The sequence below is a fragment of the Melopsittacus undulatus genome, chromosome 3, assembly GCF_012275295.1.
Source record: "Melopsittacus undulatus isolate bMelUnd1 chromosome 3, bMelUnd1.mat.Z, whole genome shotgun sequence".
Lineage (NCBI taxonomy): Eukaryota > Metazoa > Chordata > Aves > Psittaciformes > Psittaculidae > Melopsittacus > Melopsittacus undulatus.
This window is the reverse complement of record NC_047529.1, coordinates 95,274,266-95,290,613: the sequence shown is the minus strand read 5'-3', so window position 1 is coordinate 95,290,613 and position 16,348 is coordinate 95,274,266. Positions and strand designations below refer to the sequence as shown.

Here is a 16,348-nt window from a genome sequence, read left to right as displayed (position 1 = left end):
ATGGAGCCTTTTTATGCGTAGTTGTTACACTCAGCTTAAATTGTAGGTGTGATTTGGATTCTTTTAGCAGTTTGATTAATTTTACATAAAACATTAAGAGGCTGGAATCCACATACTAGGTGAGAATAACCCCAATTTAAGCAGAGGTGCCAGCCTCTTAGTTAAATGAAACCAAACAAAAATCCCCAAACCCAAAGCTAAAACTGCATCTCCTACTGTTTATACTGACAGTTCAACTTTGCTTTTTCTTTTCAGACCTTAAAAAAAGACCTGCTTCAGCAAGTATTTCCTGCCGAGCCTAAGCAACCAGAATGACAGAGGTCAGGTGTTTGCCTTGTGGTCTTCAAGGTGCTTGTTCTTTCAGCTGGCAGAGAAATACTTTCTTTGCATCTCTCATTTATGGGCAATGAGTGTGTTGTTTTCATAAGAAATGCTCAGATCAGCTTTAACTTAAGTACCTACTACAGTTGTGCAACAACAGTGGGGACTCAATGTGAGCTACTAAAAGTTTGTGTGCTATAATGTTTTTTGAGTGAAGCCTGCACAGTAGAATACTCTTCTCTCCCTCCATTTGTAATCCCAGTCTCTGATTTGGATGTGAAGTTTGAATGCAAACCATCATTCAGGCAGTAAAATGAGATACATGTAGGATTTATGTAGATCGTTCTGATACTGTACCAGCATTTCAACATGAACAAGCCACTGGTGTGTGTGCCAGCAGAGCTGTCAAAGGGCGCAGGTGCCTGAGCTGTGAGGAACCTCTTCTGAGTTTCGTTGTGTTACTGCAGGGGTGGTGGTAGATACTCAGAAAGGGTGATGAATTAATAATGTTTTCATGAGACGTAGGAGGAAGTAGGAAATATGAGATGAAGAGTTCAGAATAGGAATAAGAAAACCAAAGCAGCGGTATGTGTGGATAAAAATATATACATGTATATGCACACACTTGAAAAAATATTTCTATTTTGCAATATTAATGAGCGTGAAGTTTCTACAAAATGGTAAATTGCTCACAGGCATTTTCAATTCATTGTTTTGAGGCATGGTTGACTTTAGAAATTACCAGAGGCTCATGTTTTTCAAACATGTACTGCTGGCATTTCTTTTATGCTGCAAAGCAGAGCATTGCTGTTGATTATTTAACTTCTACTGATACCTATAAGCCATATGAGGACTGGCATACATTAACAAAAGCTCATGCTTTCTCCCAGTGTTTGTCCATCACAATAAACCTCCACTTTCTTCCTTTGCAAATAAAGAATAACATATTTCTCATTTTCTTGTTTTGCGCTCTTCAAAGTCTCATTCCATGGTTGTTGAACTGAAACAAATAATCTGATTTCAGTTATGACCCATCACTGAAGCTACAGTATGATGATTAAAGGCCCATGTTTCCTGGCCATGGAGAAAATGAGATTTAACTGAAGACTTATAGTGATGTAGAAGTAGTATTTTCTGGAACATAAAAACCAATTTTAAGTGGATAATTGTACAAAATCCATGGCCAATCCATATCAATTTGTGATTCTCCATATTATTTCAAACCTTCTTACAGTGTCTATTCCTCTTTGAAGTTTCTTCAATACGGGGGGCAATTTTTGAAATGAACTTGTATGCACCAATGTGATGTGACTGGGACAAGTCAGCAGAAAGGTAGAGGACAATGTCTCATCTTACAACAGATATTATGGCTTGACAGCTCCTCTTTCTTTCAACATTTGCTGTGGAATGTTGTTGGAAGCAGAAAATGAGAACCAGTAGCTAAGTGTGAGGAAGCACATTGTATGCTGGAATTCCCATTACTGAAGAAATTGATTCCATTAATGAAAATAATAACTTCAGATTTTTAAAAAGCACTTGGTTGTTTCTCATATTAATGCAACACTGTTACATGTCAGAAACTGACGTAGGAATGGAGAAGGCTTCATTTAAAAATACATGAGATTTTTTATTAAAAACTTAAGATTTACCAGAATTAGTTCAAGAATTGAGTTCTGAAAGTTGCCCATGTTTCATCTCAATTTTTAAATTTCCAAAAGAATTTATTAATATTATTTTTTTTTTTTTGCAAGTATTATCTGATTATCTGTGTTCCCTCCCTAAAATAAGAAGTAGTTTCTGGGAAACACTAAATTATTCAGAACCTTCCTTAATTAGAATAAGTATCTTTTGTGAAGGTATGGACTACAGTTAGAAATGTAGCAGTGCCAACAGCAGAACTAGTTTGTGAGAGAAGGCTGCCATTTGCAGGTATGTCTAAGCATGTGCTTATCTTCAAGCATGTCAGTGATACTAAAATTGTCAGGGTTATTCCCTGATGCCTTCCTGGTCAAAATTCTTCATCAGGAAAGCTTGTTCTGAAGGTAGTGATGACAAAGTTCTAAAATGCATTTCTGAACTAGGCCATTTTCTTTTTAAAGCCCTTTATGTTGGAAATGGACAAATTTGGAAACTGTGAAGGGCGTACAGGTTTTGCTTACCAATTGATCCATAGAATTGGTGGGGAGTGAACTGAGGCAAATTAACACTTGTGTTCCTGGCTCTCAGTTTTTTTTCTGAAAATATATAGGTGTCATTGACAGTTATAGACACATTTCTTTTGAGTTGTTTTGCTTCTTTACTAAATTGTAAACTGTTTATGAAATTGAAGAAATATGTATTATGCTTTTAGCCATCGGATGTCACCAGAGTACAGAGAGTAAATATTAGGTGATGTGGAGCTGATTTATGGCTTTCCTTGGCTCTTTATTTTGGGAGTAGGAAGGCTCCAGTCCTTCAGAAGCTTTCAAAGATCAATAGTGGCAGCATCTTGGCCAGATTCACAATGGCTGTAACTCTCTTAAATTTAGAATACTGAGCAAGAAATGGGTTCAGGACCTTGTCCTGTTTTAGTAGGGGCATTGACACCAAATGAAAGGGGTGAGGAAGCAAGCAAGAGGTGAGCACATACCATCAGACAGCTCAGCCTTGGTGGTTTAGTGCTCATTACAGTGGAATACTTAGCAGAGGCCTTGAAAACCATCTGTTTTCACTGCATGTGTACTATGGGAGTACTTTTTATTTTGCATATCCTCATTACTTTCTGCAGTTTGGGTGGCATTCTGCAAGCCATGCAGCAGCGTGGACCTTTGCTCTGTAAGATGCCCAGCTGCCTACAGCTTTCTCGGGCAGCAGTGTGCACTGTCCCTTCTCTCCCAATGGCACTCTGACTGTAGTGATTGAGGCGGAGTTTGGGGACATTTGAAGGAGTTTTTTACAAAGTTCTTTGAGAAGAAAATGGAGGCTTCAATAAATCTTTAAGCTCAAGGACTTCACGGTTTGAGATGTGAAAATTTTGGTGACTACATTTTTATTGTCAGATTTCTTTCAATTAATCTGGCATTATAAATGGACTTTAGGGCAGCTTTAAGGCTTAACTTCAATTTTGAGCTATTATATGTTAAGTCCTGCTTGAAGATCTTGCTTTCCGTCACTAATGGTGCAAAGCAGCTGTAATGAAAATAACAATTTGGCTTTAGCTGCTATATAGAAAGTCAATAATAAATACTTATATTCTGCATTTTTTTTGAGTAATTTCTATGTAACATTGCTGTCCCAGTGCTAATATGAGATGCCTTTGTTCTTATTGGTGGACATCTCCAAAATTAAGCTTTAGAGTGGGACCCGCAAAATCCACCTTTCGGTGATGCATGAAGAATGGAGACTGAAGGGAATAAGTCATCCCTTCTGTATTGACTTCCAGAATTTGTTGGAGAGAGAAGTGAGAGATGTGACACAACAGATTTTACTTAAGCACTTGATAGAAAGAATATTTGTAAAATGTTCTCAGATCGAGTTCCTTGAATGTGATCACCCTGATAATGAAATGAAAATTGCTGCAAAGAGTGTAAGATTAAAAATCATCATTCAGTAAGGGTATTTGGCACTGTGCTTTATGTATAAATGTCTGCTATTTTTAGCTGTTTCCAAACCATATTTTGTTTTGTTCCTAGCCAGAAATTATTGGGAGCTAAAAACCTTTTGGAGCTGATGGGGAACAAAGTGAGACTTTCTCTGAGAAAAAAAACAAGGCCTTTATAGTTTATAAAAAAGGGGAAAGAGAGTCTCAAACAGGAAAGGTGTTAAAACACAGAAAATTAGGGAAAAAAAAATGAACAGTGGCAAGAAACTAGAACACCTGCAAGGCTGGAGATAAGAAAGTGACAGGAAAAGAACTGATGAAGTATAGAAGATTTGAAGAAAAATATGCTTATAATAAGGTTTGAAGGTACCTGTTAATGGTAATTTAAAAGGCTCTCCATCCAGCTAGACTGAGAGAGAACTGGTTAGGTATTTGTAAATTTATTACAGGTGTTTGTAGGTCTGCTAAATCACATCTTCCGGTTTCCTTAGCATTTCACAGTTGTGTAGAATAATTTAGGAGAGTAAATACTGGTATGGTCAGAAATAGCCTGCATTTCTAAGGGGTGAAGATTAGACTTGGTATCAAAAATGCTGAGGGAAACTTCTATGAGTTTAAAGTGTACCCCAAGAGGAGCAAGTACAGCAGAAGGCTGTCTACCTCTGGATGGGTGCCTGGAGGTGGGAAGTAGAGTTACTGTTGTCAAGAATATTTTCACATTCTTCTAATGCAGAAGTCATCAGCTGGATTTTATGAGCATCTAGTTAATGACAAGAATGCTTTGGATATCTGGGAAGAACTCTCAATATCAGATTACACCTGAGCAAAGCGGAAACAAGCTGTTTCTCTGGGCTGTGTACCAGTGTATGTACAAATCTGTTTCTCTGTGTCTTCAGCCCTTTCTGCTATTTGATATAAATACACTTTTTCCTGTTTTCACTCCTGTTTTCTAGCTTTGTGGGTTCTTCAGCTTATATGCAGGCAGAATTGACTATGCTGTTCCAGTCATCTTTACTCAGGTGTGATCTGAGCACAAGGCCTAAGCAGGTGAAACTGAAGGGTTAACTTGATTTACACCCTTACCCAATTCTAAATCTATGAGACAAAATGCACCACAACATATTCTAAGCCCAGCTCTATTCCTGTCTCTCCAGCTTTGTTGCCTGAAATATTTTAATCTTTGTTCAGCACTTTCCAAATGTATTCCATAGGGAATGAAAGGACTTTTGAGTCTAACTTTTCATGTTTGGAAGTATAAAAGCAAGTAAACAAACATTGTAGGACCTCTAAAAAATGAGTATCCTAAAAAATGGTCAAGAAGGGAAAGGAGCTAAAAAGAAAAAAGCTGATGAAGATATTCCTCTCTGAGAGGGTCACAGGGATTTATATTTCACTGAAAGTCATAGATCCATATGATCCAGGAGGTAATACTAGCAGGATGTAAATATTTACAACAGCAGCATGATATTTTAGAGTAATAACTTTCTTTTTGTGGAATGTTGACTTATGGGTCAAGGAAAAAAAAAAGGCTTGGACATACAGCAGATTAATGAGCAATGCATTTATCATTTTTATAGGGAAAAGCAAAAGATGGGGTGCTTTATTATACTTGACTTCGTTGGATTGTAACCACATGTCCTAGAAACGAATGTTTAGAAATATTGCATGTAGCGTTTTTACATGTTTCTAATTTACAGATATGACCTTTTCCTGTTGTGAAATACAATCTTAGTCTTCCTCAGTATTTGGCTTTCTTCTTTGATTAAAATCCCAAGGTGGAATGAATATACTGTGTGACCAAAATTAATCTGTTTAAGCCTGAAATTGCTAGAGGCATGTGGCATACCCAGTGTGGGCAAACACTGGAGATGGCCTTGATTTAAAGGAAAGTGTGTCAAAGCAAGTGGGTGTAGGAGAAAATTTGTAGTAGTTACCTTGTGCTCTGGGAGCCAACTTTTGCTGTGTTTCTGCTTCAGTGCTGTCAGTGGCAGATAACTAGGAGTTTTGCTGAGAGGATAATTACTTTCACACAACTGTTGGTTTCGATTGTGGTGGCATTTGTTTTATTCATTGTGCATGTTGATTGTGTGTGTGCATATGTATACATTTTGTATGTGTACATATATATGCATACATAAATGTAGAAGATATTTTATTCTAAAGCTTGTCTGTATTTTAGAGCAAAAAGGTACTGTTTTGGGAGATGCTCAGTGCTTCTTCTGGACAACATTTTCAGTTAAAGGGCCTTGTACTACTTAAATTACTTCTGAAGTTTTTTTTTTTGTTTTCATTAGGGAGATTTTCTTGTATTTCCCTGCATAGGTTAGGGTCAGAGGTAACTATTGTACAGAGAAGTACGATTCAAGCATAAGATTAAATTTCTTGCCTGTTTGAGAGCCATATTTTAGGTGTTTTTTCTTATTCATTCACTGATTTTATTGGAAACCACTGCATCTGAAGCTTTTGATGAGTTGTCAGCTTAATAGAAAGATGTATGATTCTGTTCTTGGTTGTATCAGAATAAATACTGCATATCTAGTAGGCTTAGTTTCAGAAAATTGATGTTGGGTTGTTTTTTTTTGCAGTTTAACCGAAGGAGAACTATCTCTTTGTGGCTCTAGGTAACTCTTCAGTTTCAGTGAAGAATCTTGCACCACATGTGAGTGATGCAAATTTTTTGAAACCCAGTCTTTTTCTAAATACTGCAAAGAATTTAGCGATGCTACCATCACTGCATGAACACAAAGACAAGCGTCTACATAGGAGTAAATGAAAATCTACCCCTTATATGTCTTTTATTGTTTTTCCAGCCTTGATTTTGGCTCCTGTGACCTCCAATAGAAGAAAAAAGCTAAAGATCCAACATAAATTGTCAGAAAATGTTTTTCACAATTTTCAGACCAGATATTCTTCAGATTCTCTCTTAAGTTTTTTTTCTGCATCTTGATTTTTCTTCTGTTTTTGGGGTGTTAAATACATCATTCAATGTTACAAGAACTACAGATAACAGCAGCAAATGTGGTCTTTCATTAGTGGCTAGCTGCAGTTCGTGTTTCTTAACTCTCAAAATTTGTCATTCTTGCTACCTCTCAGAAAGCTACTTCTCCCCAGTGCTGCTCTTAGATTAAAAAAGATTAATTCATATACTTCATACAATGAAGTGTGCAAGTGGAGGATATGGGAGATTTTGGCCTTACTTTTAGGGGCATAGATGTCAAAGGCTTCTTACCTGTTGTAGTCTTGTTTATCTGGACCTAGGGGGTCCAGTGAGAGCAGTGTACAGAATAACCTTAGGGCAGAAAAACCTGACAGCTTTTTTCAGATGACATAGGTTATGGGATGTATGGAGGATGGTTTCTTATCTGCCAGCTGATTCACAGTTGCAGAATAGGTCCAGGACCCTGGCAGGGGAAAAGAGAGGAAGCCCTAAGCCTACCATTCAGCCCCAAGTCAGCATTGAGGGCACCAGAAGCATGGCTCACTGAGTGCGGAGGCTTGTTGCTTTAGAAGGGATTTGGGATGTTGCATAGGCATACACTCTGGGGTTGTTGCTGCCTGACCCCAGCACCCTTCATCCTTGTCTCCCAAACTGTGCTGTGGCTTTTGGTATGCTGGAGATGCCTCTGCACCCACAGTGCCTGGTCAGCATCAGGGTAACAGCTGAGACCAACTGTGTCACTAGACTCTGTTATTCTGCTGGGAGAGACGTGAGAAAAGGAATTGTAATTGCATTTAATGGATGCTCTCAAATCTACCAAATGCGAAATGGCTGTTATTCACATCTTTATTAATAGAAGACAGAAGCATATTATTAAAACAATGAATGACATGTTTGCTTATTGTAGGTATTGATTGCTTTCAGTTTGTGACAGGTCTGTAATGCACACACTTGAGAAAATCCAAGCAGACTTTATGCACTCGACATGTTCACCTGAATTTCAAAGGTCTAAGAATTTCTTCACGAAATTAGTTCAACATGACATGCATATGAAAGAGACACTCTTCTGTTACATGAACTATAGGGCTGGGTTATTAACTGAAAATACCAACAACAAAAATGCAATAGGGGATTCATGTGAGATTGCCCTTTCCCCCTGCAAGCTGTGGTAGAAGCAGAGGTGTGAATAAACTGCGTAGAAAGGAGTATTGAGCACAGTCTGGTAATCAAATGTTCTAATCTCGTGAGTAAGGCGGAAGGTCAAGTGCCTGCAATCAGCAGAGAAGTGTAGATGCATTTTCATTATAAATTAAGTAATCTAATTGTATTGGTTGGATTTTGTTGTGGGTTTTCAAATTACATTAGGCCCTTTCAGGGCAAACAGAAGTATTTTGTGTTGTTAAAAGGGCGTGTGTTTTCTATGTTGTCAGGGTGCAGGTGTGGCTCTGATAGGACCTGGCAGTCCAGGCAAACCCTTATCAACCTCTTTGCTCTGTGATTCAGACTTTGCATGTTCTTAGGATTTTAGCCAAGTGTTTTCAGGCTGTCTCCTGTGCTGCCAGTCATACTTGGGAGCAGCTTCCTGTAGACTTTTTTGCCTCACTGCTCATCATCAGTGCCTCCATACGGTATTCTGGTCTCCTCATACCTTCAAGGAAAAGGAATTTAAACAAAACTAACAGAAAAAAAGCTGTCTTGCTGAGAGGGTGTGTGTGCTACTTCCAGTTGAACTGTCTTACTAGTTTTGGAAAATCTTGCTGAAGCTGTATTGGAAAATTAAGAATTTATTTTCAATTGCTGCATTTTTCTTTCCTTTTCTATTGCAGCATTTTTTTTCCAGAGGTTTAAGTATTTCTGAATGCATTAGGTGAAATTCTGTGCATTTTCTCACTCATTAAATTAGTCATGTTAGGTGAGATGCAGTAGATAACTTGTGAATAACCTAATATCATATACAGATGATGTTTGCAGGTAACTAACGAGAAATGCATAGGAATATCTGACAGTGACCTTAAAATTGTTTCAATTAAATCTATAACATTAATAAAATATTGAGAAGCAAAGGAATAAACTAAGCAAACTGTCTCATTTTTTAAAATGTTCTAAAATACATGAATTCTGTATATATGAATAGATGAATCTTATTCTTAAATTCTTTATATACAGGTGAAGTGTTTTAGATCATACTGTTTTACATTTAAAATGTCATGTAGCAAGATTCATAGATGCTGTAAATCTAAAGGAAATTTTTAGCCTGAGAGGCAGGAGAGGATTAGAAGAAAAAGTAACAATTTATTCAGTAGCTTTACTTTGCTGTTCAGCTCTGTAACAAGCATTCTACATCTGCTTGTCATTCAAAGAAACCTCGAAAGATGAATGGGTGGTTAATTCATTATATGTTGCCAGCCAGGAGTCACCTTATTCAAGCAGTCTGACTGGTAGTGTCAGTTTGGCAAAAATCCAGGTTTTGTGTGATGGTTCTTAGATGTTTGTGTGTGTGTATGTGTTTGTTGCTGCAGCATCATTAACCCTTAGGACAAAGAAGGCAAAAGAAATAATCCTGCAATTTATTGAGACTTTGGTATGTGCTGGATGAGTGGTGCTTTGTGGCAACAGGTCCGCTAATTGTTTTACAAAGGGAGGAATGAATACATCTGAGTGACACCACTGACTGCAGTAAATTCTGGCATCTCTTTGAAAAATACTAAGAGGTAGACAAGGCAAGATATGCTTGCAGTATATTAAGATTATCAGATCTAGCCTTCTGATGGAAGAGTGTGAAATCTGTAGGAGAGACTTCTCTAATAGCTATGGGCATTAATTCATTTAAATTCTGGCCCCAGAAAGTTATAATTACTCTATTCTTTGGGAATTTGTGTTTTACTTGTTGTTGTTGAAACTTTTTGGTACTTTAATGTGAATGTGAATAAAGTTGGAAGGGCTCTGTTATCAAAGGCATAGCTCACTACTGTGTTTCGGTGAATAGCATTTGGATCAAAAAAAGGTCTGCCTTCAAAATGGTTTTGCTCAGTTATTCTGCAGTAGGGTGAACAATTCAAGTGAGTGTTGTTGCTCAACCTTGGAAATGAAGCAGCTCTCCTCAGCTGAAGATTTCACACTTGTTTCCAACTCTGAATCATCCTCAGGCATTGCACCTTAGAATAAAAACCCTGTGTGCATGTACAAGATTTTAGATTCTGCTTATAGGAATCCAACAGTTGCTAGTTTCTTCAGTCTCCAGGGCTGGGTTTGCAAGTAAGAAGAGAAAGAAGGCACAAGCAAAACATGTGCTTATATCTGAAATATTTCTAATTTATTTTTCTCCTGGTAGTCAGTAGGAATGTAAAAAAATTATTGTGCAACAAACCAGAGATTTTTATGGTGTAGAAATGAAAAGATTGTTACTTGCTTGTAATGATCTGTAAATAGTGCTTCTCTTTAAGCTTTGACCAATGCAGCTATTGAAACTCCCTGAATGCTTATAAGAATCCAAAGATAGTGCATAAGAAGTTATTTTTTAAAAATCTATTTTTAATAATTACTAACAATTATTTTACTAATTAAAACCTATCTTTTAATTTTGATAATTTATATATTGAAGCAGTACTTTGATATATCAGCAAAATACCTTTTCCACTTGTGAGACTTTTGGGAAAGGAGAGTTTGGTTTGTAGTAGAGGATGCTTCATAGTATTTCCGGTGTCCTGCCCCTGATTCTGGTAGTTTTGGTGTCACTGCTGAAATCAGGGTGATAAATTCATCATCCAGAACTCATAGATTGAAGTTTGTGGGCACATTGGTGCTGTCTTTTTTAGATCTGGCCTGTGAAGAATGTTCTATCATTTTGAATTCACCCATAGAAATTAATATTTGGGGGCAACTGAGTGGCGTAAGTGAAAGAAAAAAGAGAGGTCATATCATAAAACAGTTTTGCTGGGACTCGGGGTTTGCAGACTCTACATTACTGATGACAGAGGAGGAGTTTTCTTTTTGGTGCCAGCAGAGACGGAGAACTACACTGTGTTTTAGTTGTGTCAGTTGGGAGTGTGAGTGAAAAGAGCACGCCTACTACTGATGTGCAAACACCAGGAATCTTGCAGAGAAAGGTCCTGCATCTGATCACTTAAACTTGCAGTCTCAGTTCCAAATGGGCTGTGTTAGACACTTATTTATCTCCCAATTAAACTTGTGTATTTGAGATGTAAGATTTGCTCTGTGTGTGCGTTCCATTTAATATTTTCTTGGTGTCTAAAAATTTACTGAACTTCAGTGCTATTTTCTTAGCTAATCTAGTGTAACTGTAAGCTATGACAATGTCAGAAAATGGTACTAGAGTCAGAAAGCACTTTTAACCTTTAGATTGTGATGTATAGCTCTGGTAGTTATCCTTCTGGCTTTCACTGGGTTTTTATTCCTTCTCCCTCCGCCCCTTCCCCCAGTGAATTTTTATTTTGGTCCCACTTCCCACCAATCAGAAGTATTTTCTTAGAAGAGGAATTTCTGCTGATGTGTTCCGTGTCAAACTCTGTTATGAAGTTAGATCTTCTTGTCACAACTGGAGTTACACAGCAAGGTCTTGCTTAAAGTGCTGCTTGCTTAAGAGAAGACTGAAGGTAGGTAACAGATTGACTAGTTGTATTGCACAGCTCTAATTATGATGCTGTCTACAAAATCAAATTCCTCAGGGTTATAGCTATTTGAAACAAAAAAAAGCACATTTGACACCTTAACTATTGATCAAACTGGCTGCAAAAGTGCTGAGGCACATGAGTAAAGGATTGTGAATCTATCTTTGAACATAACCATGCACACTTTCTCTTGTGTAACAGCATTGTAGACTACTTTTGTTTTTCAGGTATTTTTTTTTCCTTGGAATATTTGAAAATTGCCAGCTATGAAAAAGGGAAAATTAGGTTGGTCTATTTGTGTTTGTAACCAATTTTCTTTTTTTTTTTCTAAACAGGAATGAACATCTGCACAGATGCTCTCAGTGCAAAGTTGCTAAATACTGCGGTAAATCTTGTCAGGTAAGATGAAAAATAACAGCTTTAAAGGGTTGCGGAAAATAGGCTTTTGAATATTTTATTTAGAGGGTCTCCATGGATTGTCATAACTCCACACTGCAATTTCTCATTTTGTTGTTATGGACAGAGTGTGTAAATATGCTGCCTTGGTTTATTTGAGTATTTTATTACTTTTGGCTGTGCATGGTTAGAGGGGGAGGAATAATTCTTCAGTTTGTCGGCTGTAGACTGAAAGCTCTAAGTCAGCTTTGCAGTAAAAATATATATATTTGTATTTCAAGAGTTATTTTTGTCATGGTAAAGTATATATTCCATTCTTTTAAGGGGAAGAAGGGTCAAGAATGTTCAGAGAAGAGAAGCCATGGGCAAAACTGCAAGGCTAAGGAGGTTTTCGAGAAGATGGAGTCAGGCCTTACACAGTGGTGTATGACAGAAGGACAAGGGACAACAGGCTTGAGAAGAAAGAAAAGAGTTTTGCATGGGATATAAAGAAAAGTTATTTCACCCTGAGGACAGCTAAGAGGTGGAACAGGCTGGACAAAGTGTTGTGTGACCTGCATGCTTTAAGGGTTTCAAGACCCTATTGGGTAAAGCTCTTAAGTTGAGCTGACCCTGCTTTGCAACTAGAGATCGCCATAGATCACTTCCAACTTGAGTTATCTGATTCTATTCTACGAAACAGTTTTTAAAGCTAAAGGTGTTCAGACCTAAAATTTTAGCTTTTATATTAGGCTTGTATTGTCACTTAAATGTGTGCAGTTGTTGGCAGGACTTGGTACTGTGTGGACATGTAAGGCTAAATGACTGTTTAAGGTCTAACACAGCAGAAAATTAGGCACCTGAGATTTGAAACACGAGGGTCATGTTACAGACCCTTGAATTTTTCAGTTATTCCACTTATCTTTGCATTGTGATTTCTGTGTGGGTTTCTCTGTTTGTTTGGTTTTCTTCGTCTAAATAGAGAAAAAGGAAGAAAACCAACTAATGGTCAGAACAGACTAGCAGTGATACTGTATTAAATGTATATGAATGTAGCTTTTTAAGTTAAGTCCTTGACATTCAAATGATCTTTTCACATATCATGTGCTTCGGTATACAATTATGCTTTATTATAATCTGCAGTGTTCTCAACATACCAGAAAGCTGTCCTTTTGGGGATTAAAACATATAGACAGCAAAGAAAGGAAGATACATCATTTTGATTCCTTGTATGGCAAATACGTGTAATGTACATTAGGTGCTTATTGTAGCATCAATAATAATGCCATAGATTTATTAGGGGGGGTCAGAAGGAAAATACAACTGTGAAGAATATAAAGGTATTATATAGAGTATTTGCAAGGTAAGTTTAGAACAAATATCTGCAAGGAAAGTCATTGCTAAAGCTTCTATTGGCAAGCTTCTAACATGAGATGAGACTGTGTTGGCACTGAGCTACACAAGCAAATCAGCAAAGGGTAATAAAATACCATGTTCCAACTTAGGTGTAGTTGCAATGAAGGTAGATGTTGTGGTTTAAGCCCAGCCAGCAACAGAGAACCACGCAGCCGCTCGCTCACTCAACCCCCACTTTCTTACCCCCACTCCTGGAGGGATGGGGAGAAGAATTGAAAGAATGTAACTCTGACATGGACAATGGAATTGAGTGTGCCCTCAGCAAGTTTGCTGATGACACCAAGCTGTGTGGTTCTGTTGATACCCTAGAGGGAAGGAATGCCATTCAGAGGGACCTTGACACACTTGTGAGGTGGGCTGATGCCAACCTCATGAAGTTTAACCATGACAAGTGCAAGGTCCTACACCTGGGTCAGAGCAATCCCAGGCCCAGCTACAGGTTGGGCAAAAAGGAAATTCATGGTAGTCCTGCGGAGAAGGAGTTGGGGGTGTTAGTCAATGAGAAAATGAACATGAGCCAGCTTCAGTGTGTGCTCACAGCCCAGAAAGCCAACCGTATCCTGGGCTGCATCAAAAGGAGCATGACCAGCAGGTCGAAGGAGGTGATCCTGTCCCTCTACTCTGCTCTTGTGAGACCTCACTTGGAGTATTGTGTGCAGTTCTGGTGCCCTCAACATAAAAAGGACATGGAACTGTTAGAACAAGTCCAGAGGAGGGCCATGAGGATGATCAGGGGACTGGAGCACCTCCCATATGAAGACAGGCTGAGAAAGTTGAGACTGTTCAGCCTGGAGAAGGCTGCATGGAGACCTCATAGCAGCCTTCCAGTATCTGAAGGGGGCCTACAGGGATGCTGGTGAGGGACTATTCATTAGGGACTGTAGTGATAGGACCAGGAGTAACAGGTTGAAACTTAAACAGCACAGGTTTAGACTGGATATAAGGAAGAAATTCTTACTGTTAGGGTGGTGAGGTACTGGAATGGGTTGCCCAGGGAGGTTGTGAATGCTCCATCCCTGGCAGTGTTCAAGACCAGGTTGGATGAAGCCTTGGGTGATATGGTTTAGTGTGAGGTGCCCCTGCCCATGGCAGGGGGGTTGGAACTAGATGATCTTGAGGTCCTTTCCAATCCTAACTATTCTATGATTCTATGATTCTAAGTAGTTTATAATCGCCACCTTTCTTAATGTGCTCTAATAAAACTCCCACGGGTTGAGATAAGAACAGTCCAGTAACTAAGGTATAACACAAACTACTGCTGCTACCACCAATAATAATAATGATAAGGGAAATAACAAGGGAAGAGAATGCAACTGCTCACCACCTGCCGACTGATACCCAGCCCAACCCAAGCAGCGATCTAGCCCTTCCGGGTAACTGCCCCCAGTTTATATAGTGGGCATGATGTGCTGTAGTATGGAATACCTCTTTGGCTAGTTTGGGCCCTGTCTCTGCTTCCTCCCAGCGGAGGCAGACCACGAGACTCTGAAAGTCCTTGGTCAGAGCAAACATTACTGAGCAGCTACTACAAACGTCAGTGTTATCAGCGCTGTTCCCAGGGTGAAAGTCAAAACCACAGTGCTGCACCAGCTACTAATAAGGAGAAAAATGACTGCTACTGCTGAACCCAGGACAGTAGGAAATGGGGCTTCATCTTTGGGGAAGACAAATATGTGAAAGTGCTTCAAGGATTCACACTGGATACCCAAGATGGGTTCAGGCTACCTACTTTGTGCTTCCGGCCCTACGGTTCATATGTTTGAAGTCATCCGCAGTGGTAGGCATTGATTTCAGTGAGACAGACTACTGCTTTTACATGTTACCTGAACTTGAAATGCTGTGTATTTACTGTTAAATAACATCTTGAACTGTTTATAACAATAAATTAATATTGAATTAATATTATGTAATACCCTGTGATATTAGGTAGCATTTGAGGATAATAAAAAAATTTAATATTCTGGTTGAAACAGTGAATTTATTGGGATTGGTGACTCAGGGCAGATGGTTCAGATAAAACTGAGACCAGTCAGATTTGTTTGCTTTTGAGGACTGTCCTCTAATCCTTTTTCTTTTGGCTAGATAAACTACCGTGCAGCTCTGGTTTTATAGCAGCTGTGAGCAAAGCTCTCCTTGGCCAGCCGAACGTTCTGTGCTCTCTTCTGTCTCTGTAGCTTTAGTGTAATTCATTATCATGTGCGCTTCTAATTGAAGTAGTTGCTGAGCAAGATAAACAGCATGGTACTGAATGAAATTGTGAACATTTAAAAAAGTGGATATTGGCAGAACAGGACAGTTTTGGTTTATAGATACAGGTAACTTTCTGAAATGCTAATTGTGCAGTTGCATTTACAATTTACACATAGTTGCAGAGCAATTCGGTGTTTTTGTTGTGTGTTAAATGAATCATACAACTCAAACCACTTATTTTAGGCTTAAAAACTATGAGTTTTCTGGAGTTTTATGGGCAGTACATTTTTTTCAGTTGAACCTCATTGACTTCTGCCCCTCTGACACTCCTCTGTTATAGCCCCTTTTGCACTTGTTGATGCCTAATTTCTTGGAGCTGCCTTCTAGCAGTGTTATGTTGGCTTGGTATCCCTCCAAACATAGTTACCACATCTGCTGCTCCTCATAATCTCTGCTGTGATCTGCTTTGGCAATGTTTATTAATTTGGTGCATCCCATAGATTGGGGACCAGTGATATAGATGATAATCCCTGACAAATGAGAGAGTAATTTCAGACAGAATTCAGAGAATGTGCCATTATCAAACTTTGAAATTCATTAAAAAACAAAACCAAAACCACAACCAAACAAAAAGACATTCAACAAAAATGTGAACCTACCTTTGGAAATGCAAATTGTGTTGTTAACAAATCAAAACCTTCAAATGAAAGTGAAGCCCAGAGGATGAAGGCTGGGTACTGCCCTGTGCTTGTTTACTTGTCTTTCTTTGTCACCTGCTTATGGTGTTCATTTCTGATGGAGGAAAAAAACCCTGTCTGTAGGCAAACTGGAAGACCTTCTCTGGTGGGGAGGGAGAAGGGTTATACCAGGTGGTTGCACCTCTGTGCTGTAGTATTTGTA

General features: G+C 38.6%; 1 protein-coding gene across 2 annotated transcripts in view; it reads left to right on the top strand.

Annotated features, from left to right (window-relative positions):
• Positions 1–16,348, top strand: part of SMYD3 (SET and MYND domain containing 3) — a 397,913-nt gene that overhangs the window by 31,455 nt on the left and 350,110 nt on the right. For both annotated transcript variants that reach the window (XM_005146023.4, XM_031046269.2), the window contains exon 2: positions 11,803–11,866. In XM_005146023.4, the coding sequence (XP_005146080.2) occupies positions 11,803–11,866 (64 nt within the window). The remainder of the gene's footprint in view (positions 1–11,802; positions 11,867–16,348) is intronic.